Below are 24,868 nucleotides of genomic sequence, written 5' to 3'. Positions count from 1 at the left end.
TTTAAGAAGGCCAAACTTTATTTTCTTAAGTATTTTGAAGGTATTCTGAATGTAATTGAATGATGTTTTTGAACAAAATTTCATCTGTAGTTTCCTCACAGATGGTAAATGAACCTGCCAAGTTAATGGCTTGCTATGAATGAAGTCAGTAAATTATTGTTAGAAAATATTTAAAATACTTAACATAAAGATTATATTTACACAATAAAGGCAATAACCACAATTCCATCATTAGAAATAAGAAAATATGAATTATAGATGACAATATATACTATAGATTAAAGTACAATTGGCTCTTCTGCTAATTCTCAGTAATCTTTCTACCCTGTGATTTCCTCTTTAATAACATGGAATAAAAATAAAAGTAAAATATGCAAAATAATTTTTAACATAAAATATTATTTATTTGGGCTCAAATTAGCATATCTGATATTCCCAAACACCACTTTATCTCTCCAGTTGTTTGTATGTCCTTTGCCCTACTAGACTAAGGACTGGGACTAGGTCTAAATCCCCTTTGACAGCTCAGCGGCCAGCCCAGAAAGTGGCACAGTGGTCAGCAGTCCCTAAACACTTGTTAAGTTGGTTTGAGCAAACAATGCATAATGTCTTTGCTATCATCCACCAACATAATTCTATATGCTTTCCAGTTTTGAGCAGTTTTTTAAAAAATGTTACTGGTGTATTTATTTAATAAACAAAATGTTTCAAAGTTATTTACAGCTTTGTGTCCATTGTGAATGCACGGTGATTAAATGCAGAGCTCTGGTGTCAGCCTGCCTGGGTTTTGTCCCAGCTCCACCTCTTTGATGAATGACATTGGACAAATTATCTCCTTAAGCCTCAGTCTTTTCATGTGTAAAACATGGATAACAATGGTACTTTCATCTCGGAGGGCTTCCGTAAGGGCTTCCGTAAGGATTAAGTGAGATAATATATATAAAGCATGTAGCATATGTGTATGGTCTCCATGCATGTTACCACGTGGGTACATGTGTACAGACATAACATGGCTTATTGTAAATGGATAAATGATTTTTACTTTTGCTAATTCATATTTTATTTGTCATAAAAGTAAAGAAGGCAATGAAACAATTATACATATGCTAGAAAGTTTCACATATATTCTTTTTTTAATAGCTTGAAAGTACCAAAGAAATGGTTAAACCTCACCATCAGTTGAAAAATACTGTGACTGTGGATAGCAGTGTGGGCAATGACACTATCTTCCTAGTCACCTGGCAGACCAGGGGTCCTCCTGAGATTGTATTATTTGATCCTGATGGAAGAAAATACTACACAAATAATTTTATCACCAATCTAGCTTTACAGACTGCTCGCCTTTGGATTCCAGGAACTGCTAAGGTAGGTGTTGTGACCTAGTTCGTAATGAAACATTTAGTCAAGTATATGACTTCCCATGAATCATATAATTAAATGCATTGTTTAAAGGAAACCTGTTCTGATATATCAAAACTTGTTTTGAACTTATAAGAGGGCATTTTTTTTTGAACTTATAAGAGGGCATTTTGTGAATGTTAAAAATTTAAGAGGGGCAACTAAGATGTGTTCAAAAACTTTAAACATTGGATACCAAAGCCTTCTCACTTTCACAGTGGAATAATGCTTATATAGTACAAATAATTATTTTAGTCAATATCCTTTTTTACAAAATCTATATAGACATACTTGTCTATATGCTTAAGAAAAAACCTACCTAGGATTTATATTTTGAATACATATAACACATGTTTTTGAGCACTTACTATGTGCTGGGCCTTGTTCTAGGTGTTTTATATAAAACCACCATGAAAGGAGTAAGCACAGGGTGCTCTCAGAGCATACAGCAGGGACAGCCAGGGAAAGGACTATGTTTCCTGGAAGTGAAGATTTCAAAATGGAAATACAGAGGATAAAGGGGCTAGAGGGAAAGTGTGACATTCTAGGCAGAGGAAATAGCAAGTGGAAAAGCTCAGAGGAAAAGAACTTGGCAGTTCACAGAACTGCATGAAGTTCGCTATGAATGGACTACAGAGTAGCATGTAAGGCGGGAATTGGGTGGAAGGAAGGAGCAGGGCGTGATGAGCCTAGAAAGATAAACAGGAACTATGTCAGCGAGGGCTTTGTATGCTAGTAAAAGTAGTAGGGGCTTAAATCCTGAAGGTAAAGGGGAACCATGAAAGGTTCTAAGCAGAGTTGTGAATTGATCATTTCCTCTCTTGCAATGCCAGAATTCAGTCCCTCCTCCACTAAATCTCTGTTGGTAGCCTCTTAACTGGTCTCTCTGCTCCCAGCTCGCATACCTCCCATCCATTCTTCACCTGCAGCAGAGTGATCCTTTTATAGCACAAGTCTAATCAAACCTGTCTCCCATTCAAACCTCTCTGGTGGTATCAGGATAGATTCCAAGTGGTTATTATTATGTATCAGGCCATTCATGTTCCAGCTTCCGCCAAAGTCTGTCTCTTAACCCCGTGAGTTATCTCTCCAACATCTGATGCTCTCCTCCTGCTAAGTTTTTCTCCAAACTCATCACATTCTATTCATACCTGTGAGCAAGGGCCAGGAACACTACCTAATTCTTGCTCCCTTGTCCTGCCCTGTTAGTCTGAATTAGGTGTCCAGTATTGAAAAACTTATTACACATGAAAAGAAATTGTTGATACGGAGTGTGCCAGTTTGGATGTATTATGTCCCCTCAAATGCCATTATCTTTGATGCAATCTTGTGGGGGCAGATATATTAGTGTTGATTAGATTGGAGCCTATTGGTTCAGTGAGATATGACTCAATCAACTATGGGCAAGACCTCTCATTGGATTATTTCTATGGAGGTGTTGCTCTACCCATGCAGGGTGGGTCTTTATTGGATCACTGGAGTACTTTAAAAAGAGCCACACAGGCCCAGATGCAGAGCAGCTGTGAATGACATTTTGGAGAGCAACTAAAAGTGACATTTTGAAAAGCAGCTGCAGCTAAGAAAGGACAAAATGCCCCAAGAGCAACATTTTGGAGAACGCCCTTTTGAAAGACAACCTGGGAGCCAGCGGATGTCAGCCACGTGCCTTGTGAGCTAACAGAGGTTTTCTGGATGCCATTGGCCATTCTTCTGTGAAGGTACCCTATGGTTGACACCTTAGCTTGGACACTTTTATGGCCTGAAGACTGTAACTTTGTAACCAAATAAACCCCCTTTATAAAAGCCAATCCATTTCTGGTATTTTGCATTCTGGCCACATTAGCAAACCGGTACACAGAGGTTCCTGCCCTATGTCTCTTATTAATGTTATGACTACAAAAAATAGGCATGAATGTATGTAAATTAAACAACACACTCTGAAACAATCAATGGGTCAAAGAAGAAATCACAAGGGAAATTAGGAAATATCTTGAGGTGAATGAAAATGAAAACACAATATACCAAAACTTATGATATATAGTGGAGGTAGTGCTCAGAGGGAAATTTATAGTGATGAAAAAAAGTTCTCAAATCAAAATCTAACTGCACATCTTGAAAAAGAAGAACAAATTAAAGTTAGGGGAAAGAAAGAAATAATAAAGATTAGAACAGAGATAAATGAAATAAAGAATAGAAAAACAATTGAGAGAATCATTGAAAACAAAAGTTGGTTCTTTGAAATATTAATAAAATGACAAACCTTTAGCTAGACCAGCAAAAAAAAAAAAAAAAGAGAGAAGACACAAATAACTAAAATCATCAATGAGGAGGATAGTACCATGATCTTGCAGAAATTAAAAGGATTATAAGGTAATATTATAAATAATTATATGACACAAACCTAGAGGAAATGGAAGCTCTCAATAGACCTATATCAAATAAAGAGACTGAATCAGTAATCAAAAACCTCCCATGAAGGAAAAGTCCAAGACTAGATGGATTCAGTGGTGAATTCTACTAAACATTCAAAGAAGAATTCATGCCAAACCTTCTCAAACTTTTTCAGAAAATTGAAGAGGAAAGATTCTAACTCATTCTATTAGGTCATTGCTCTATTATCAAAGCTGGATAAAAACATCACAAGAATAGAAAACTACAGACAAATTTCCCTTATGGATATATAAGCAAAAATTTTCAATAGCATACTAGCAAATTAAATTCAACAGCATATTAAAAAATTATACACCATGACTGTTTCTGTTTGCTAAAGTTATTGAAATGTAATATACCAGAAATGCGTTGGCTTTTAACCATGGGGATTTATTAAGCTACAAGTTAGAATTCTAAGGCCACGAAAATGTACAAATTAAGGCATCAACAAGAGGATACCTTCTCTGAAGACAGGCTGCTGGCATCTGTGGTTCCTCTGTCAGATAACAAGGCACGTGGCCAGCATCTGCTAGTCCTTCGCCCCCAGATTTCATCACTTTCAGCTTCTGATTCCAGTGGTCTTTTCTCTGAGCATCTCCAGGATGTTTCTGTCTCTCTCCAAATGTCTTTGCCTTTTATCCTCTCATAAAGGACTCCAGTAGAGGATTAAAACCCACCTTGAATGGGCTGGGTCACATCTCAATTGAAATAACCTAATCAAAGGGTCCCACCCACAATATGTCTTCACCCACAAGAATGGATTAAAAGAACATGGCCTTTTCTGGGGTACATAACAGCTCCAAACTACCACAATGACCAAGTGAGATTTATTCCAGGAATACATAAGTAGCTCAACATAAGAAAATCAATGTAATACACCACGTTAACAGAATGAAGGGAAAATATCACATGATCCTCTCAATCAATGCAGAAAAAACATTTGACAAAATCCAATACCATTTCATGATTTAAAAAAACACTCACAAAAATAGGAATTTAAGGTAACTTTGTCAATATGTAAAAGGCAAATATGAAAAACCCATGGATAACATTATACTCAATGGTGAAAGATGAAAGCTGTCCCCCTGAGGTCAAGAGCAAGACAAGGATGCCCACTTTCACCACTGCTATTCAACATTATATTGGAAGACTTTGCCTGAAAAATTAGGCAAGAAAAAAAATAAAAAGTGTCCAAATTGGAAAGGAAGAAGTAAACCTATCTTTATTTGCACATGCCATCATCTTTTATATAGAAAATCCCAAAGAATCCACAAAAAATCTGGAATAAATGAACTTTGCAAAATGGCGGGCTACAAAATTAACATGCAAAAATCAGTTGTGTTTCTATACACTGGCAAAGAATATTCTGAAATGGAAATGAAAAAAAACAATTACATTCACAATAGCTCCTAGAAGAATAAAATGCCTAGAAATAAATGTAACTAAGGAAATAAAGGACCTATACACTGAAAACTATAAAACCTGCTGAAAGAAATGAAAGAAGATCTAAAAAATGGCAAGATATCCACATTCATGGATAGGAAGATTTAATATTATTAAGATATCAGTACTATCTAAAGTGATCTACAGATTCATTGCAATCCCTATCAAAATCCCTAAGGCCTTTTTTTTTTTGGCAAAAATGGAAAAGCCAATTCTCAAATTCATATGGAATCACAAGGGCATTATAAAGCCAAATAAATACTGTAAAGCAAGAACAATGCTGGAGGTCTCACACTTCCCAATTTCAAAACTTACTACAGCACCACAGTAGTCAAAAGAGTTTAGTACTGATAATAAAGGTAGACATATAGACAAGTGGAATAGAATTGAGAGTTCAGAAATAAACCCATGTATTTATGGCCAACTGATTTTTGACAAGGGTGCCAAGTACACTATTAACTCAGGGAAGAACAGTCTCTTCAACAAGTGATGCTGAGAAAACTGGATATTCACTTGCAAAACAATGATGTTGGACCTCCACTTCACACCATATACAAAAATTAACTCTAAATTGATCAAGTACCTAAACATAAGTGCTAAAACCATAAAACTCCTGGAAGAAAACATAGGGGAGAAACTTCATAATCTTGGATTTGGCAGTAAATTCTTAGATATGACACCAAAAGCACATGCAATAAAAGAAAAATTAGACAAAATGAACTTCATCAAAATTAAAAACTTTTGTACATCAAAGTACATGATCAAAAAAGTGAAAGGACAACCTACAGAATGGGAGAAAATAATTGCTAACCATGTCTCTGATAAGGGCTTGACTTATTATCAAATCAAGTTAATATCAACAAAAAGACAACCTAATTTAAAAATGTGCAAAAACTTAAATAGACATTTCTTCAAAGAAGATACACAAATGATCAATAAGCACATGAAAAGATACATTACTGGTCATCAGGGAAGTGCAAATTAAAACCACTATCAGATACTATTTCATACTATTTCATAGGATAGCTATTATTTTTTAAAAAAACAGAAAATAGTAAGTGTATTAGTCAGGGTTCTCTAGGGAAACAGAACCAACAGGAGATATCTATAAACATGAGATTTATAAAAGTGTCTCACACAACTGTGGGGATGCAGAAGTCCAATTCTATAAGGCAGGATGCATAAGTCCTAATTCCGTAGGGTAGGCCACGAGCTGGCAACTCTGATGAAGGACTTTGAGGAACTCCCCAGGAAAGGCTGGCTGGCTGAAGAAAAAGTGAAAGTTCTCTTTTTACCCTTAGAAGTCTTCAACTGATTGGATTCTCTCATTGCCGAAGACACTCCCTTAGTTGATTGTAGATGTAATCAGTCACAGATACAATGAATTGACTGATGATTTAATAAACCAGCCTTCTGGTTTATTATCCAGCCACAAATGTTCTTGCAGTAACAGGCCAGTGCTTGCTTGACCAGACAACTGGGCACCATTGCCTCGCCAACTTGACACATGACCCTACCACCACAGTACGTGTTTACAAGGATCCAGAGAAAGAAGAATACATTGCTGGTGGCAATGTAAAATAATACAGCCACTGCAGAAATCAGTTTGGCAGTTCCTCAAAAAGTTGAAAATAGAATTAACATATGACCCAGCAATTCTACTTCTTGATTTATACCAAAAAAGAATCAAAAGGATGGTCTTGAACACATTTTTCTATGCCAATATTCATCATAGCATTATTCATAAGAGCCAACGGAAGCAACTCAAGTGTCCATTAACAGATGAACGGGTAAACGAAATGTGGTATCCACATAACTGAATATTATCCAGCCATAAAAAGAATGGGGTTCCCATTTATGCCACAACATAGATGAACCTTGAAGACATCATGTTGAATGAAATAAGCCAGTCACAAAAAGACAAATATTGTATGATGTTGTTTATATGAAATATCTAGAAGAAGCAAATTTCTAGGGACAGATAATAGATTATAAGTTACCAGGCACTGGTGGGTGTGGGGGAGAGGGAGTTATTATTCAATGGGTGCAGTTTTTGTTTGAGATGATGAAAAAATTGGAATAATGAAATTGGTGATGGTAGTACAATGTGAATGTAATTAATACAACTGAATTGTACACTTGAAAGTGGTTAACATCAGAAATTTTGAGTTGGGCATATGTTACTGTAATACAAAGTGTTGTAAAAATTAGCATATGCTCATCAAAGAATATTTGGAAATCACTCAAAACTGTAAAGAGAAAAACATCACCCATATATATATATATTAGAAAAGATAAATATAGATAGATTATCTTGATGCTTGAAATGTGACTTCACTGGAAGGTGGCAAAGAAAATGAGTCCCAGGGAAGAAGAGAAAGAAGCTGGGTAGGGTGTGGTGGCGTTTCTACTCTCCCCTCTGAATCACTTTTCAATATGTTGCTTTTCTTGTTCTTCCTCCTACTCCATTGTGTTCCTCCTGTTACCTCCAGGGTTTAATACGAACAGCAGCAGGAATGAAGAAAAAAGGAGTATATGTATAGCTTAGTCAAAAGAACAAATTTCTGCAATATTGTAGTTTTAACCTTTTTCTTTCAGACACTCTTTTGCAGGTTTTTCCAGGCAGTCTAGACTGGCAAAAGAGAGTGGCGTTTAGCATATTTGTATAAATTATTCAACAGAGACATTGTAGAACCTTGACCTATTAAACATAGTGTGTCCTTTTCTTGGTCCCTAATAGTGTATGTGGTTTTTGTTGTTTGGGATTTATGGATGTGGGGGTTGGGGGGGAAGTGGAGGAAAGAAAAGATATTGCCTTTTAGTCCAGGGTATCCATATACATCATGACAGTCCACTTAATTTGATGTTATTTTTTCAGTTGAATTAAAGGAATAAAAACATTGAACCTCCTTTTGGACAAAGGAGCTCAGATTAATATTTGTAAAGTACTTTGAAGCTGGACACCATTACCGTTATCTTCTGAAAAGGGGAATCAAGGTCTGCCTTCCTCCCCTAAATAAATCCAGGGTATAATTCCCTAAAGAGTTGCTCAACAGTCAAAGTGGGTTGTGCTGTGAAAGCCATATAAAGATTGAATTTAGTTAGACTTTAACCAATATTATTTTTCCTAAAGTCTTTTTGTAGCATTAAAAATATGCTACATCAATAAAACAAGAACAAAAATCCCTAAGGATTTAGAGCTGTGCTTTAAAATTAATGGTTGATTTTTTTTTTCTTCACACTGAAAAACAAAGAGCTTTTATTTTGCAGCCTGGGCACTGGACTTACACACTGAACAATACCCACCATTATCTTCAAGCCTTAAAAGTGACCGTGACCTCTCGTGCCTCTAACTCAGCAGTGCCCCCAGCCACTGTTGAAACCTTTGTGGAAAGAGACAGCACCCACTTTCCCCATCCAGTGATGATTTATGCAAATGTTAGAAAGGGGTTTTATCCCATTCTTAATGCCACTGTGACTGCTACAATTGAACCAGAGACTGGAGATCCTGTTACACTGAGACTTTTTGATGATGGAGCAGGTAACAAGGAATGTCATGTCATTTTTCATGTTCTCAAGAGCTGTCATGTTATTTATGATCTGTAGTATCAATATTAAGCTCAGCTGTAAAATTCCTTTAGTTCAGTTATTCTTCTCATGCAAACTTATCAGATTCTCAAACTCTTATGGAATCACTGGCATACTGAATAGCTACAGCTAACATCTGCACAAGGAAAACAGATGTGAACTTGGAGAAAGGGAGTCTTTGTGAGGGTCCTAAGAGTGTGGTTGTGTGTGATAAGGAGGAAGAGAGTGGGAGGAAGCGATTGACACCTCGGCCTTGGCTTCCATTGGCTGGGTGGACATGGTGACCCTGGCCACTCTCCCGTAGTGAGATCATACAGGGACAGGCTTGTATGTCCTCTGACATCTTCCTCTAAAATTCCTCTAAAATTTACTAACTTTTCTATTCACTGAAATACTTAGATTGGACAGTAAAAAATAGCAAATGAAGCCCCAAGAGGGAAGCTGCAGTGACAATTAACCCTCTTCCCCCCCCTTTGGACCTGGTTGTGAAGAGAAAATTGGAAATTGAACTTGTGATCCATGAGATAACCCAAAACCGTTCTTGTGCCAAGTAGCTGGGTTGATGAGAGGGCACAGCCCATCTCTGGCACAGCCAGTGTCCTTCAATGCTATGATTCAGTCTCAAGAAGACCAGGCCAGCAAGCCTAGAGAGATCAGGGTAGAGATTTCTCTACCACCGGGAAACAAAGTGAAACAAAACAAAATCCTATTTCAAAGGGCTCGTTCTGCACGTAGTAAGTTTAAAGCCTCATCTTTATACATTATGGATGGGACAGCACAGCATCAGGCCAGGCAAACAGCAGCACTTGGACCCTTTCTAACTTGTTTTGACTTTTGAAAACAAAACTCCTTTGTTCCATCTTTCAGTTGCGCTCTTTTCCTAAACTGAATTATCAGAATGACAAAAGACCTTAAAATCTATGTTGGCAGCAATAAATGTTTGATCTGTGAATAAAATTACATTCCTCCACCCTTTTGTTTCAAAGGTAAAATCTTCTCATGAGTCCTAGGTTTAGCAATCCATTAGTATCTTGCCAAGGCAAACTTGTATACCATTTAGGAAACAAAAGTTCGTTCACAGGATTTTCATTCAAGTCCACCTCTTGTTTTGCCTCTTGGAAGGGAACCAAATGAACTTCCCATGTTCTGATTGCTTATCCATGGCTGAACCTTTACCTTTTTGTTGATAGTCCCAAAATACACTTTGCAAAATGATTCTTCCTTCTTGCCCCAGCCTGTGGGCTGGCCTGGAGAATAGATCCTAGACCTCTTAGGAAAGATCGCCTGATTCAGCTCAATGGGCTTTTAAATTTATTCCCCAGAAGCATTTCATTTAATTGCTGTCTAAATTTATACCCTAGTGAAAGAAACAATGAAAAATATTGGTTAGCCCTCAAAGTGTAAGTTTAGTTTTTCTAAATACTTAATGCACATGTACCTAGTTTTCTAATACTTATTGTTATAATGGGAATGATATTTCTCTGGTAAATAATCTCTTGCACAATCTCAAGTAATCACAACAACCTCGTGAGATAAATCTTATCCCCTTTTTATAGGTGAGAAAACTGAGATTCAGAGAGATTTTCACAGCTAGTAAGTGGCAGATCCAGATCTTCCACTTCCACTAATTTCCCCAACTCCCAAACCAATGTTCTTTCTTGTTTGTTTCTCTTTGCAATTAAAAGAGATGTCAGTGGTGACTGTGGCATGACGATCTTTCATTATTTGAGATTTTTCCTTTGTCATTTCTCAACAAAGAGAGACCTTATTATTAATCATTAAGACACTAAATACCAAAATCTTATTTCTTTCCATTAGACAAAGAAAAAAAATTTAATCCTACCTTGATAAGTAAGATGTTCAACACTTTTAAGTTTAATTAAATGTACTCCTGCTTTTCTCACATTAAGGAGCCCTGCATGTGTAGTGGTGAAAATGGGGTTTCCAGATCACTTTATCTGTGATAACAATGCTAGTATGCAGTGCGAGAACTGAATTGACCTGTAGGATAGGGCAAGCTGCTTGTCCAGTGTGGCCACCTGTATTTACCTGTGATCTTGGGCTAATCTGCACCTCCTACTGCTGTACTGGAGTCTGCGCCTTCCCTGCAGTTTAGTCATCGATTTTGCTCGGAATTGAATTGCTTTCTGAGTTCAGTGCAAAAGGATGGAAATCTAGCACTGGCCAGCTTTCAGGATGCCATCAGAGTCCAGGCCCAGTGGACAGAAACTATGCCTGCCAAACTCCAAGTCAGTGAACCCTTAGAATCTAGAATAGCAGTTCCAAAAACCCTCTAATGAGGGAAATTAAAGAATTTCACACTATCTTATCAAGTACCAAAGGTTTTTTTTTAATCAAGGTGTTTTATTATCACTGAAGCAGATGTAATGTATTTGCTCCTAGAAAGTAAATTTTTAGGTGTTATAAAGTAATGGGAAACCATTGGATTTTTTAATCAATGATAAAATCAAATAATCAAAAGTAATTATGACCATAATAGTGTATGTTGAAATGCAAAGAATAAAGGGAGTAAATCTTATTTTTAATGGCCTGGTTAGATATCAGTAATCAACTGTGATGACACATGTTAACACTGAATTTTTTTCTTTACACAGGTGCTGATGTTATAAAAAATGATGGAATTTACTCGAGGTATTTTTTCTCCTTTGCTGTAAATGGTAGATATAGCTTGAAAGTGCATGTCTATCACTCTCCCAGCATAAGCACCCTAGCCCACTCTATTCCAGGGAGTCATGCTATGTATGTACCAGGTTACATAACAAACGGTAAGAATCATTAGCACTGTTATTTGAGTGACATCATTTCATGTATATATATCTGGTATATGTGTGTGTATGTGTTGAGAAAGAGAGAGATTGAAAGGGAAGCGAAAAGGAAGGAAAGAAGGAAGGAAGGAAAGAGAGAGAATTTAAAAACTTTTTATACCTAAGACAACGTTTAATTTGTTGAATACCCCTTCAGTCCTCAATGATTCACTGTAGCAGATGTAAGAAGTCAATAGCTAATTTCCGCAGATTTTCTCCATCCTACATTTAGGCATTATTTTGGCCTCTTTCTTATGATTGTTTCATCAGCATTAATAGATCAATAAACATACCGAGTTTTTCAGGTACTGCCCCTGCATTTCCTTAGAGTTTCAGTCAAGAGAAAGAGGCAAAAAATTATCAGTTGACAGAATTGTTTTCTGACTGAACAATCTGAAGGGCTGAACAATCCACAAGGAAATGAGTTCCTCACTAAATATGAATTTCAGCCATCAACTGAATGATACCTGAAGATATTCTGTCTTCCTTTAAGATAAAAATGTCAAACAAATCGAAGATACACAACCTTTTTTAACACTTCATTAGATGGAGAGCAGTGGTTAATATATCAACCAAAGACAGAAACGTATCATGTTTTAGTCTTTAAAAACAGTCTACGAAATATTTATAAACATTCTTATTTCCAAAACTGCAAGTTCCATATGAATGTTATACATATATTTTAGCAACTATAACAAACCATTTGGACAATTCCATAATAATGCATCTCTATTTTTTATTCTGTGTATACTTTTTGCTAGAAAAAAATCAAGATGCTACAGTAGATTTGCATCTCCTCATCTCTTTAGTGTTTCCTACAAAACAATTCACTCTCATCTCTATTTAAAATAATTTAGGTCTTCAAAACCAATGTAAGTCAATTTGCAAGTTAATATGGTTTAATTGCAGATATGATCTTGTATCTAGATTTTAATACTTCATTTCAAAATAGATATTCCTTCTTTCACTTATACATCAGACATTTCTGAGGGTCTGCTAGGTGACATGTTTAGTGCTAGGAACTTGGGATACCAAGCAGAAATAAAACTGCTTATTTTCAAGGAACTTGCACGTTACTGACTGGGCTGAGTGATTTTTTTAACAACGATGAGTTTGAAGGATACAAGTATCGGTACCCACTGTAAAGAGAGATTAGAGAAGTAATGTTCAACTCTGCTTTTATCTGCATAACTTGATATAAGCCCTAAATAGCATAGAAAAGAAAACATTAGATTGTCCTAGGCATGCCTACAAAAATAACATTCACTTTGTCAGCTCATTTTTGGGTGATAAATTTTAGCACGTTCATCATTGAAAAATGGGAGCTGCTCTATATTCACACCACTAAATCCCAGACATAGCCATGTCTGCATCCTCCCTCTTCTCCCCATGTCAGTGTCTCCACCAGATCTGCTCTCAATCCCATTCCAGCCTGTCTGATGGGGCCTTTAGAGCTCTCTGTTCCATGTACCTGCTCTACTGGATCCCTCTGAGCAGCATGCAAATATATTTTATTACCTCCCATATTTAAAAAGTCTTTGTTGGTGCCCTCCCCCACCCCCAGCCCCACTGCTACTGTCCACCTCTCTACTACCTATTATAATCCAGTTTCTTGAATTTAATCTAAACCTGCTGACTGTACTTCCTCTATTCCAATTTACTCCTCAGCTCACTGCAATATGATCTCCACCCAAATCACTCCACTGGAATTGCTGTGGCCCTGCTCACCGATGACCACCCTATTGTTAAATCCAAATGTCACATTTCAGTCCTCATTTTACCTGACCTCGGCAGTATTGGACACAGTTGATTCCTCCCTCTTTTGTTGTTTTCTGGTTTCCATAGTACCACACTCTACTGATTATCTCTTTTTCTCTGGCAGTTTTTTGTCAGGCTCTTTTTCCAGCTCTTTCTTGACTACTAGGCCTCTAAATGCAGGTGGTTCTCACAGCTCAGTTCTAGACTTCTTACTCTACTGTCTGGAGCCATTCTACCTGGGTTTCAAAACTGACTCCTACTCTTACTACCTTTGTGACTTTGGGCAAGATACTTATCTTCTGTGTGCCTCAGTTTCATCATCTGTAAAAATGGGGCTAATTGTACACTCCTCATAGCATTACTGGGAATATTAAGTAGTTGATACAAATACAGCACTTAGAAAAGTGCCTGGCACGTGGTAGACACTCAATAAATGCTAAAATTATCATTATAGTTAAAATAATTATGTTAGGTGGTTATCAATTCATGTGGCCTTAATATCTATATGCCCATAACTTCCAAATTCATAACTTCAAAATTATTTCATCTTGCTAAAACCTCTTTTTGGGGTTCAAAATCCATATCTAACTGGCTCTGTGACACATTCATTTAGATATTTCACAGGAATTTCAATCCGTGTAAGTTACATTTTTTGTTTTCTTCCCTTAGCCTGCTTCTCCTCCCAAGTTGCGCATTTTAGAAACTTTGGAGCTATTTTTTTATACATTTTCTCCTTCACCATCCGTTATTCAAATCCAGCATCAGCTTTTATCTTCAAAATACATCTCAAACTGCCCACTTTTGCCTTATCTCTGCTGTCACCACCCAATCCCGCTGCCATCTTCTCTTGTCTGGATTCTTGTAATGGTTATCTACATGGACTCATTGTTTACTGTGCTTTAATCCATTATCCACCTGGCAGCCAAAGTGACCTTAGAAAACAAATAAGCAGAGTGCATTAAAAAGCAAATATGATCACATCACTCCCCATAGTATGCAGAATTAATATTGAAAACAACTAGAATGGCCCACAAGATCCTGCATAAACTCCTGTCTCCTATCTCATAACAAACTACTCTCCTTCTTGTTTTTATTTAGTTTTACTAACTTGCAAAATTATTCTGCACCTCAGGGTTGTTACACAAACCATTCCCTTTGCCTAGGATATTGTTACATTCACTCTTTACTTGGGTGACTCCTACTCATCCTTCAGGAAATCTTTAAATGTTACTTCCTTGGAGAGACCAACTTTAATATTCTAAATTATATACATGTTTTCTTTCATACACCCTACCTTTTCTCCTTCTTAACACTTATCACAACTGGTAAATAAATGTTTATTAATATAATAATATAACTATAGGCATGATTAATTTTATTGCACTTTGCTTTATTGCACTTCACAGATATTGCATTTTTCACAAATCAAAGATTTGTGGCAACCCTGCCTCGGACAAGTTTAATGGCACCATTTTCCCAACAGCATGTGCTCACCTTCTGTCTGTGTCACATTTCATAGATCTCACAATATTTCAGACTTTTTCATCATTATTATATCTGTTATGGTGTCTATGATAAGTGATCATTGATGTTACTATTGAAATTGTTTTGGGGTGCCATGAGCCCCCTTTTTTAAAAAAAAGAATAGCTTTGTTTCAGTATCATGATTTGTGAAAAGAAACACGGTAGACAATTCAAGGAAGGACACAGTCAGAGCCTTGTTTTAGGTTCCAAATTTCTTTTTTTTTTTTTTTTGATGGGTTGTGGGAGCTAAGCGATAATGTCATCCAGGGGCTATTCTACTGCCACGAATGTTCTTTCATCCAAAAGATCCATGAAGAGAAGAGGTTTAGATTTCTTAGAAATTTTAAAGGCATGGGCTATGCACCTTTACTCACCTTAATTTCCCTCATGTAAGATGACAAATTTAATCAATAAATGCTGTGTGTTCTGACTGCTCCAATGACTAGCCATTCCCCCGACTCTCTCCCTCTCCTTGGGCCTCTCAATTGCCTGAGACAGAACAGTATTGAAATTAAGCCAGTCAATAACCGTACAATGGCCTCTAAGTGTTCAAGTGAAAGAAAGAGCCCCACATCTCTCATTTTAAATCAAAAGCTAGGAGTGATTAAGCTCAATGAGTAGAGCTGTCAAAAGCTGAGACAGGCTGGAAGGTAAACCTTTTGTGCCAAAGTTATCCAAGTTGTGAATGCAAAGGAAAAGTTCTTGAAGCAAATAAAAAGTGCTACTCCAGTGAATACATGAATAACAAGAAAGCAAAACAGCCTGATTGCTGATATGGAGAAAGTTTTAGTGGTCTGAATAGAAGATCAAACCAGCCACAGTGTTCCCTTAGGCCAAAGTCTAATCCAGAGCTTCAATTCTACGAAGGCTGAAGGAAGTGAGGAAACTGCAAAAGAAAAATTTGAAGCTAGCTGAGGTTGGTTCATGAGGTTCAAGGAAAGAAGTCATCTCCATAACTTAAAAATGCAGGTGAAGCAGCAAGTGCTGATGTGGAAGCTACAGCAAGTTATCCAGAAGACCTAGCTAAGATCATTGGTGAAGGTGGCTACACTAAACAGACTTCTAATATAGATGAAACAGCTTTCTTTTGGAATAAAATGTCGTTTAGGACTTTCATAGCTGGAGAGGAGAAGTCAATGACTGGTTTCAAAGCTTTAAAGAATAGGTTGACTCTCTTGTTAGGGGCTAATGCCCATTTACCATTCCAAAAATCCTAGGACCCTTAAGAATTATGCTAAATCTATTCTGCCTGTGCTCTAGAAATGGAACAACAAAGCCTGGATGACAAGCACATCTGCTTACTAAGTATTTTAAGTATTACTTATACTAAAATGTTGAGACATACTGTTTGGGAAAAAAAGAATCCTTTCAAAGTGTTACTGCCCATTGACAGTGCACCTGGTCAGCCAATAGCTCTGATAGAGATGTATAATGAGACTCATGTTGTTTTCATGCTTACTAACACAACATCCATTCTGCAGCCCATGGATCAATAAGTCGTTTTGACTTTCAATTCTAATTACTTAAGAAATACATTTTGTAAGACTGTAACTGCTATAGATATGATTCCTTTGATGGATCTGGGCAAAGTCCATTGAAAACCATCTGGAAAGGATTTACCATTCCAGATGCCATTAAGAATATTTGTGAGTCATGGGAGGAGGCCAAAATATTAACATTAAAGGACATTTGGAAGAAGTTAATTCCAGCTTCTCATGGATGATTTTGAGGGGCTCAAGACTTCAGTGGAGGATGTAATGACAGATGTAGTGAAAATAGCAAGAGAACTAAAATTAGAAGTGCAGCCTAAAGAAATGACCAGATTGCTGCAATCGCACGATAAAACTTGAAAAGATGAGGAGTCACTGCCTATGGATGAGCAAAGAATGTGGTTTCTTGAGATGTTATCTACTCCTGTGAAGAGACTGTGAACATTGTTGAAATGACAATAAAGGATTTAGAATATTACATAAACTTAGTTTATAAAGCTGTGGCAGGGTTTGAGAGGATTGACTCCAATTCTGAAAGAAGTTCTACCTGGGTAATATGCCTGTCAATAGCATCACATGCTAGAGAGAAATCTTTCGTGAAAGGAAGAGTCAATTGAAGCAGCAAACTTCATTGTTGTCTTATTTTTTAAAATTGCCACAGCCACCCCAACCTTCAGCAACCACCACCCTGATTAGTCAGCAGCTATCAACACAGAGGCAAGTCCCTCCACCAGCAGAAAGATCACGGCTCATTAAAGGCTTAGATGATGGTTAGCATTTTTGGTAATAAGGTATTTTTTTTTATTAAGTTCAGTTTTATTGAAATACATTCACACACCATAGAATCATCCACGGTATACAATCCACTGTCCACAGTATGATAACATAGTTATGCGTTCATCACCACAGTCTATCTCTGAACATTTTCCTTACATCAGAAAGAACCAGAACAAGAATAAAAAATAAAAGTGAAAGAAGAACACCGAAATCATCCCCCCATCCCATCCCATTTGTCCTTTAGTTTTTATCCCCATTTTTCTACTCATCCATACACTAGATAAAGGGGGTGTGATCCACAAGGTATTCACAATCACACTGTCACTCGTTGTAATCTACATTTGGTAATAAGATATTTTTAAATTAAGGTATGTACATTGGTTTTTTTAGATATAATGCTATTTCACACTTAACAGACTACAGTATAGTATAGAAATAACTTTTGTATGCACTGGGAAACAAAAAATTCATGTGACTCACTTTATTGAAATATTTGCTTTATTGTGAATGTTTATACCTGTAATGTCTCCAAAGTAATGCCTATATAAATTCCATGATGGCAGGATCCTGTTTTTGTCCAAGATTTCTGGCACAGCTTATATCTTCAATAAATATTTGAGTGAATGAATGGATGATGAATGAATTATTGAATAAACAACTCAGTTATTCTAATGATATAGTAAAAAAACAAAAAATGTTTTCTAAGGCTCTCAATAATCTGTCAAAAGCAAGCTATCCAGGAGATACATAATTTGTTGTTTGGCTATTCTTTTCTTTGGTGTCCCAGGTAATATTCAGATGAATGCCCCAAGGAAATCCAAGGTTAATATTGAGGAGGAAGAAAAGTGGGGCTTTAGCCGAATAAGCTCCGGGGGCTCCTTTTCAGTGCTGGGAGTTCCAGCAGAACCCCATTCTGATGTGTTTCCACCATGCAAAATTATTGACCTTGAAGCTGTGCAAGTGGAGGAGGAGGTGACTCTGTCTTGGACAGCACCTGGTGAAAACTTCGATCAGGGCCAGGGTAGGTATGCTAGTTTCATTAGCTATTTTCTCAGGATACGGTGCCTCTAATAAGTATGTCAGAGATTAGTTGGGAAAAACTAACTTTGGGGCTTAGAGATGAGAATGCTGCAGAGGGTTGCCATGGAAAGCTTTGAGTTGCTGACATGGTTTTGAATCCTAGAGTTCAGGAACAGGAGCCTGGCAGCTTCCCCAGGATTGAAGAGGCCCTGGTAAACTGACAGACACTAATCATACAGAAACCCTGATTGGAAATATAAACACCACATGTATTTGGATTTATTTACAGAAATAGGTTCTTCATTATAGAGGATGTACTTCCAAATACTGGGAGTGATTCATTTTCCTGAAAATTGGATAGTGAATATTTATTCAAAGATTTACAAAGGAGGCTTCAGGCAATAATTCTCATAAGTCATACAAAATTTAATGCATTTCTCTCTTCCAGTGCTGGTAATTGTTTTTGTTAGTTTTGTCCACTAATTCAGAGCTTTCATACCCTTGCTTGGGTGGACATAGATGGAGTACATTTTTCTACTTTCCATTTTCTAAGTCTTATGCTAAAACTTAGGCTTTCATCTATACCATCTCTTTATTCTCAGAGCAAAACAACAGAATAACATTTCTCAGAGAATAATTTTTCCAATAACTTCACCATCACCATAAAATGGTTAACATTGATTATACATTAAGTGGTTCATTTCTTGATGCCTTTAATTAAGATTCCTGTGGAAACCATTCTCTATAGAGAGTTGATTTCTGATATTTAATCAGTTAAAATGGTGACTGCCTTGAGGCTTTGCCAATCTAACTTCCACCTTGGATCATCTCTTTTTGGCTTAAAATTCTCAATTAATTCACTACACTCACCAGAAGTTCTCTCAATTACAACTGACTCTGTGCTACTGGGGAGCAGTCAATATTGTAGCTGTGTCTTCACATTCTCTCATCACAATCAGTCTCTTCTTGCTAGAGATGGAGGAGGTGAAATACTTCACATACTGAAATAAGGATTCTTCTACCTTAAAGTCTGGAGATGGGAAATGATTGAATAAACCTTGAAATGGACATGTCCCTTATGTAGTGGAAACAACTGTAAATTAGATGTCAGGACAAAAAAATACTTCCCTTTCTGGCTTAAGTCTAGCTGTTTGATCTTTGGCTGGTTGCTTATCTTCAACCAGCCTTACTTTCCTTCTATATAAAATACAATTAAAAATATCTACTTCATAATGTTTTATAAAGAGGAAATGAGATGACTCAAATCAGAAATGGAAGAGAGAGTGTGCCTAGGAAGTTTCCTGGGTTCCTGGTTTGTGTTGATAGAGACAGCTCTAGCCTCTTATTTGCAGGAGCCACAAATAATATTCACTCCCTTCCCTGTTTAAAGGTCAGAGTAGCACTGATCATCTATATTTACCCTCTTTGTTCACTGACTTAGAAGTATGGTAGTGTGTTAAAAGAGACAAACACAAGCTCAAATTCCCATTCCTACTGGTAATTTTTCCTTTCAAGAGCCCCAGTAGTTTCAATTATATCACTGTATTAAAAGACTAGAAAGAAAGTGAATTTGATATTAGTGATTATTAATGGCTTGAAAATAAGAAATACAACAAAATGTGACTTTAATTTAGAACTGATATCACAAAGAGCATTAATATAGAGAATGGAGAGACCTTCACACCTTCATACAGCCTCAATGATGAGCCAGATGCTTAAAGCAAATCAAGCTTGTTATAATGTCAAAGACAGACCATAAAGATATGTCAGAGAAATCGCTGAATCTGTATTAAGTTGCTGAAATCACTCAGTCATGACTGATTTGATGACTCAGCAATGGTAAAGTTGACCAATTATCTATGAGCAGAGCAGAAAGTCTTTCAAAACCACCTTTCAGCCAATAAGAACTCACTATCAAAAATACATGCGAAAAGAAAAGGTGAATGGAATGTATCCTATGTAAATGTAAGACTGTGGAAAAACTGGATGACTATAGAGTAGTTCATAGACACCAATTATTAAAAAGTACAGTCTCCTCTCAACACCCCTTGTCCCACCTCCAGCCCCCTTTCCTACTACCTTACAGCCATTTTTCCATGGTGAATTGGTTTAAGCCCAACTAGCATGTAGGTATATATTTAATTCACAAATATGTGCTCTCATCACCTCTTCTTTCACAAATTGTTTGTCTAGGAAGGTGTTATCCTCTCTTCTCAAGTCTGAGTTAGAAACAATGGGGGTATGTCTATTGCTTTACAATTATAAACAATGTGAATATTCTTAAACACCTTCTTAGCAATAAATGAACATCTCACATATGCACATATATGTCAGTACAAATCTAGGCACCCAGCTCCTCAACATAGATAATATCCTAGAAATGATGATAAATTACATGGAATAAACATAATGTTATCAAACTACCATTATGTTTGGGAATGTATATGTATATAGACTAGGCATTATGGAAATGGCTGCTTCCTTGGGTTTTCATTAAAAGTCTGGGGTAAAATAATTATCAAAACTAAGTGAGTACCAAGCATGGTTTGTGTCTCTGCTATGAAGTTAATTTCCATTGAGTTTTCTCCAAAATTGAAAGTGAAAATATATTACTAAGCAACTACTACCTGCCTAGCACAGTGCTAGACACTATATAGATGTTATTAATGATGATCATTGCAGTCCAAGAGCTTACAATTCTGTATTGAGAGGAAAAAAAGGCATAAAATGGACAAAAAACCATTTTTCTATATAGCACTGTGCCATTTATGTGGTTCAGACTTTGGGAGCCACAGGTATTAAAAGAATTTAGGAAGCATTGTGGGTGGATGCAGAAGAAAGGACAGGTTCTAACGTCAAGGGCCTGGGCAAAGCCATTGGACTGGGGCCAGACCACACAGGAGGCACCAATCTTGGGCCATCCTCATTATCCTTATCATCTTCTCTATGTGCCTAGGAGCCTTACTTTTACACTGCTTTCTCTGACATCTTTTTGTCGTTCTCGTACAACATACTATCTTTAAATGTATTATCTTTTAAAATTGTTGAAAATATGCTACTTTTGAAAAATATGTTCAGTGACTGTAATTGTTATTCCCACTACTCCCTTTTCCCCACCCCTCAGTTATATATGTAGGTTAGAAGTTTTAATGTGGAATAAGCCTAAAATAATCCTGAGAGGATGGCTTGCCTTTGGAAATGGAAAGAGCAAGTGGGAACAGTTCCCACTGGTAGACAGCAGCCAACTTGAAGATGGGTTCTTGGATTCTCAATCCAAGCCCAGGGCCTTCCCATAATAGGAATTTATTGATGAAGATGCTGGTAAGGTGTAAGCCTTGGTAACTGGAAAGCACCGGTCACTGGGGGAAAAGAAATTGGAGACAGCAGTGTAGCCTAATGGGAGGTAGCATAGCATAGTGTTAAGGTACTGGATTCTGGAATCAGACAGACCCTCTTTTATCTGTGTAACCTCAGGCAAGTTACTCAAATTCTCCAAGCTTCCAGTTTTTCATCTGCAAAAGCAGATAATAAGGGCATCCATCTCATGGGGTTGTTGAGAGAATTGAATAAAAATTGAATTGCGATAAGGCATAGAGAGGACATATAACACTGACTTGTCCACAATAAATGCTCAGTAAATGTCAGTATTTATAACATTTTGGAGTCAGAAGGGGCCTTAAAGATGTACTAGTCTGACTCCCTTGTTTTAAAAGTAAGGAAATGGCCCTGAGAGGTTAAGCGTTTTGTGAATGGACATTAGGAACTGCAAATTATAGACGTTGGAATCTGGTATCTTCCTGGGAAGAATTTTGAAGTTTTTCTAGTAGACATTCAAATTATTGATGGAATATCTTGAACTTTAGGAGGCTTGGTTTTACTTTGGGTTAAGGCTTGTCTATATCAGTTTTGCTCTTAATCCTAGGGCATATCCCCGAATACTGGGACACAGTCTTTATTCCTAAAGCATGGCCCTTCTATGGTTTCAGTGGAAACCCCAAGGTACTTACTAAGATCCTCTAATCTGGCCAGACTCACTTCCCAAACTCTATCGCCTCTGTGGTGGGCTTTGGGCATTAGTGTGAAAGTCTGCTAAGTTTTCAGCCTTCTAGCTGTGTTTATTTTTTTTTTCCCTTGAGCTCCTTGATATTTCAACCACATATGCACAATTCCACAACCTTCTAATGATTTTGAGAGAAGTTAATACATAGATTTTGGCCCTGACTCTCTCCTTTCTGGGATTTACTCCCTCAATTTCCAGCCGTTCTGACAATTCTAAACTCAGTCCTCTGACTTTTCAGGCCAATAAGATAGTGGTTTTCTTTTTCAGTTCTAGCTACCTATACCGGAGTGGAAAGTGCCCTCAGGGGAAAACTGTATGAATGTGAATCACTCCCAGTCTGTTTCCTTTCTTTTAAGGATCATATCTCCTCTGGCTTCTACCTATTTTTTATCTGAAGCTGGTACTTTTGATAGTGTCTTTTTTCGTCAGAGTTTGTAGCTGTCTGCTGAAGATTCAGTCCAGGAGAGGAGCCACTCTTCCATTATCAGAGCTAAATTGTAACTTTTATATAAATTGCAAACTTTTTTGACACTTAGCTTTTATATTTATACTTTGCTTTGGAGGGTTTCTCTCCCATGTAGAAGTTTTTCATTTAATGTATTCAAACTTACCAATTTCTTTATGGCTACTAAATTTTGAGTCTTAATTTGAAGGGCTTTTCCCACTTCAGGTTTATATTGGAATTCATCCATTGTTCCTGCTTAAATGTTTTCAACATAAAATTTTATGTTGAAATCTATTATTAGGTACACAAACATTTAAGACTGTTGTATCTTCTTCATGAATTTTTTTTATCATTATGAAATAACTTCCTTTCTCTCTCCTTTCTCAAACTCTACTTTATCTTATAGTAACATAGCACATCAGCTTTCTTATGTTCAGTGGTTGCAGGTATATCATTTTCCACTCCTTTAGGTTCAACCTCTGTGTTTTTATATTTAAAGTGCATCAATTGTAAATTCCATGTCTTTGGGTCTTGCTTTTTTATGTAGTCTGTCAATCTTGGCCTTTTAGTTGGAGTGTTTAATCTACTTGTGTTTACTATAATCATTGATTTGGTTGGCTTTAGACCTATTTTTACACCTAACTTTTGATCACTTAAGAGATTATGCTGACAGAGGTTTGAGGTATGGATCCAATTTTATTTTTTCTAAATTTTCAACTACTTGTTGCAACACCATTTATTGAGAAATTCATATTTTCTCCTATTAATTTGAATTCTGCTTTTATCATGTATTAAACTCCTGAATGTATTTTGGCCCATTCATGGACATCAGTCTATTCATGCCCCAGTACCACAGTGTTTAACTTATTGAGGCATTATAGTATTTTTGTATCTGGTACAGGTAGTCCTTCCCATTGGTATTTTTTAGACCTTATATGGTCATTCCTTATTATTTATTTTCCATATGAACTTGACAATAAGCTTGACTAGTTAAAATAGAAACTAAAGCTATTTTAGTAGAATCACTTAAAATTTATAAAATAATTTAGTGAAAAATAACATTTTCATTATGTTGAGTCTTGCTGTTCAGGAAATACAAATATTTCTTGCTCAGGTTTTAATTTGGATCTTTATGTAGTGTTTTGAAGCTTTACTCATATACACATTTCTTGTTACATTTATTTCTAGGTATTCTACCTTTTTTGTTGCTACTCTCATTAGTCTTTTTTAGTAAGCTAGATAACGTTCCCATTTATATCTTTTCAATTTCAGCTACAAGCTATGAAATAAGAATGAGTAAAAGTCTGCAGAAGATTCAAGATGACTTTAACAATGCCATTTTAGTGAACACATCAAAGCTGAACCCTCAGCAAGCTGGTACCAGGGAGATATTTTCATTCTCACCAAGGCTTTTCACAAATGAACCCTCTGAGCATCAACCTGATGGAAAGACACAAGAAAATCACAGAATTTATGTGGCAATACGAGCAGTGGATAGAAACTCCTTAAAGTCTGCTGTATCTAACATTGCCCAGACCTCTTTGTTTCCTCTCCCCAATTCTGTTCCTGTGCATGCCAGAGATTATCTTATACTGAAAGGAGTTTTAACAGCAATGAGTTTGCTAGGAATTATTTGTCTTACTATAGTTGTGACACATTGTACTTTAAATAGGAAAAAGAGAGCAGATAAGAAAGAGAATGGAACAAAAGTACTGTAAACAAATGTGCTGAGCACCTGACTTCTTAGAAATAAGACCCACGACCTTGCATTGTGCCAAAACACACCAGCAGAGTCAATTAACACCAAACTTGTATTAAAGTGCTTTGGGTTTTTGTACAATACAAATCACATTTTCACATATTAAACAGACAAGAATATCTTTTATGATACTTTGATATTTTATGAATTTTTTGGAGGGAGCAATATTGTTCTGTTTCAGAGATTAGAAAAACTTTAGACTTTGACTATGAAAAGATAATAAAAATTATTCTTCAAGGTAATGTCTTTAAAGGCAAAGTGAAGTACAAAGTTAATCAAAACATCAAAGAAAGCTTGCTTTATTGAGGATGAAAAATAGCCCCAAGAAGTAGAGAAAAGGAGGTTAGGTTT

General features: G+C 36.6%; 1 protein-coding gene across 1 annotated transcript in view; it reads left to right on the top strand.

Moving 5' to 3' along the window:
• Positions 1 to 24,512, top strand: part of CLCA2 (chloride channel accessory 2) — a 43,076-nt gene extending 18,564 nt beyond the window's left edge. Inside the window, exons 10-14 of the mRNA XM_037816059.1 lie at positions 1,141 to 1,365; positions 8,542 to 8,812; positions 11,475 to 11,645; positions 18,021 to 18,254; positions 24,031 to 24,512. Coding sequence (XP_037671987.1) covers positions 1,141 to 1,365; positions 8,542 to 8,812; positions 11,475 to 11,645; positions 18,021 to 18,254; positions 24,031 to 24,476 — 1,347 coding nt within the window. The 3' untranslated portion in view covers positions 24,477 to 24,512. The remainder of the gene's footprint in view (positions 1 to 1,140; positions 1,366 to 8,541; positions 8,813 to 11,474; positions 11,646 to 18,020; positions 18,255 to 24,030) is intronic.
• The last annotated feature ends 356 nt before the right edge of the window (positions 24,513 to 24,868 follow it).

This window comes from Choloepus didactylus, chromosome 2 (genome assembly GCF_015220235.1).
Source record: "Choloepus didactylus isolate mChoDid1 chromosome 2, mChoDid1.pri, whole genome shotgun sequence".
NCBI classification, from domain to species: Eukaryota; Metazoa; Chordata; class Mammalia; order Pilosa; family Megalonychidae; genus Choloepus; species Choloepus didactylus.
Note: the sequence above shows the minus strand (reverse complement) of the source record. Positions and strands in the feature narration are given on the sequence as shown.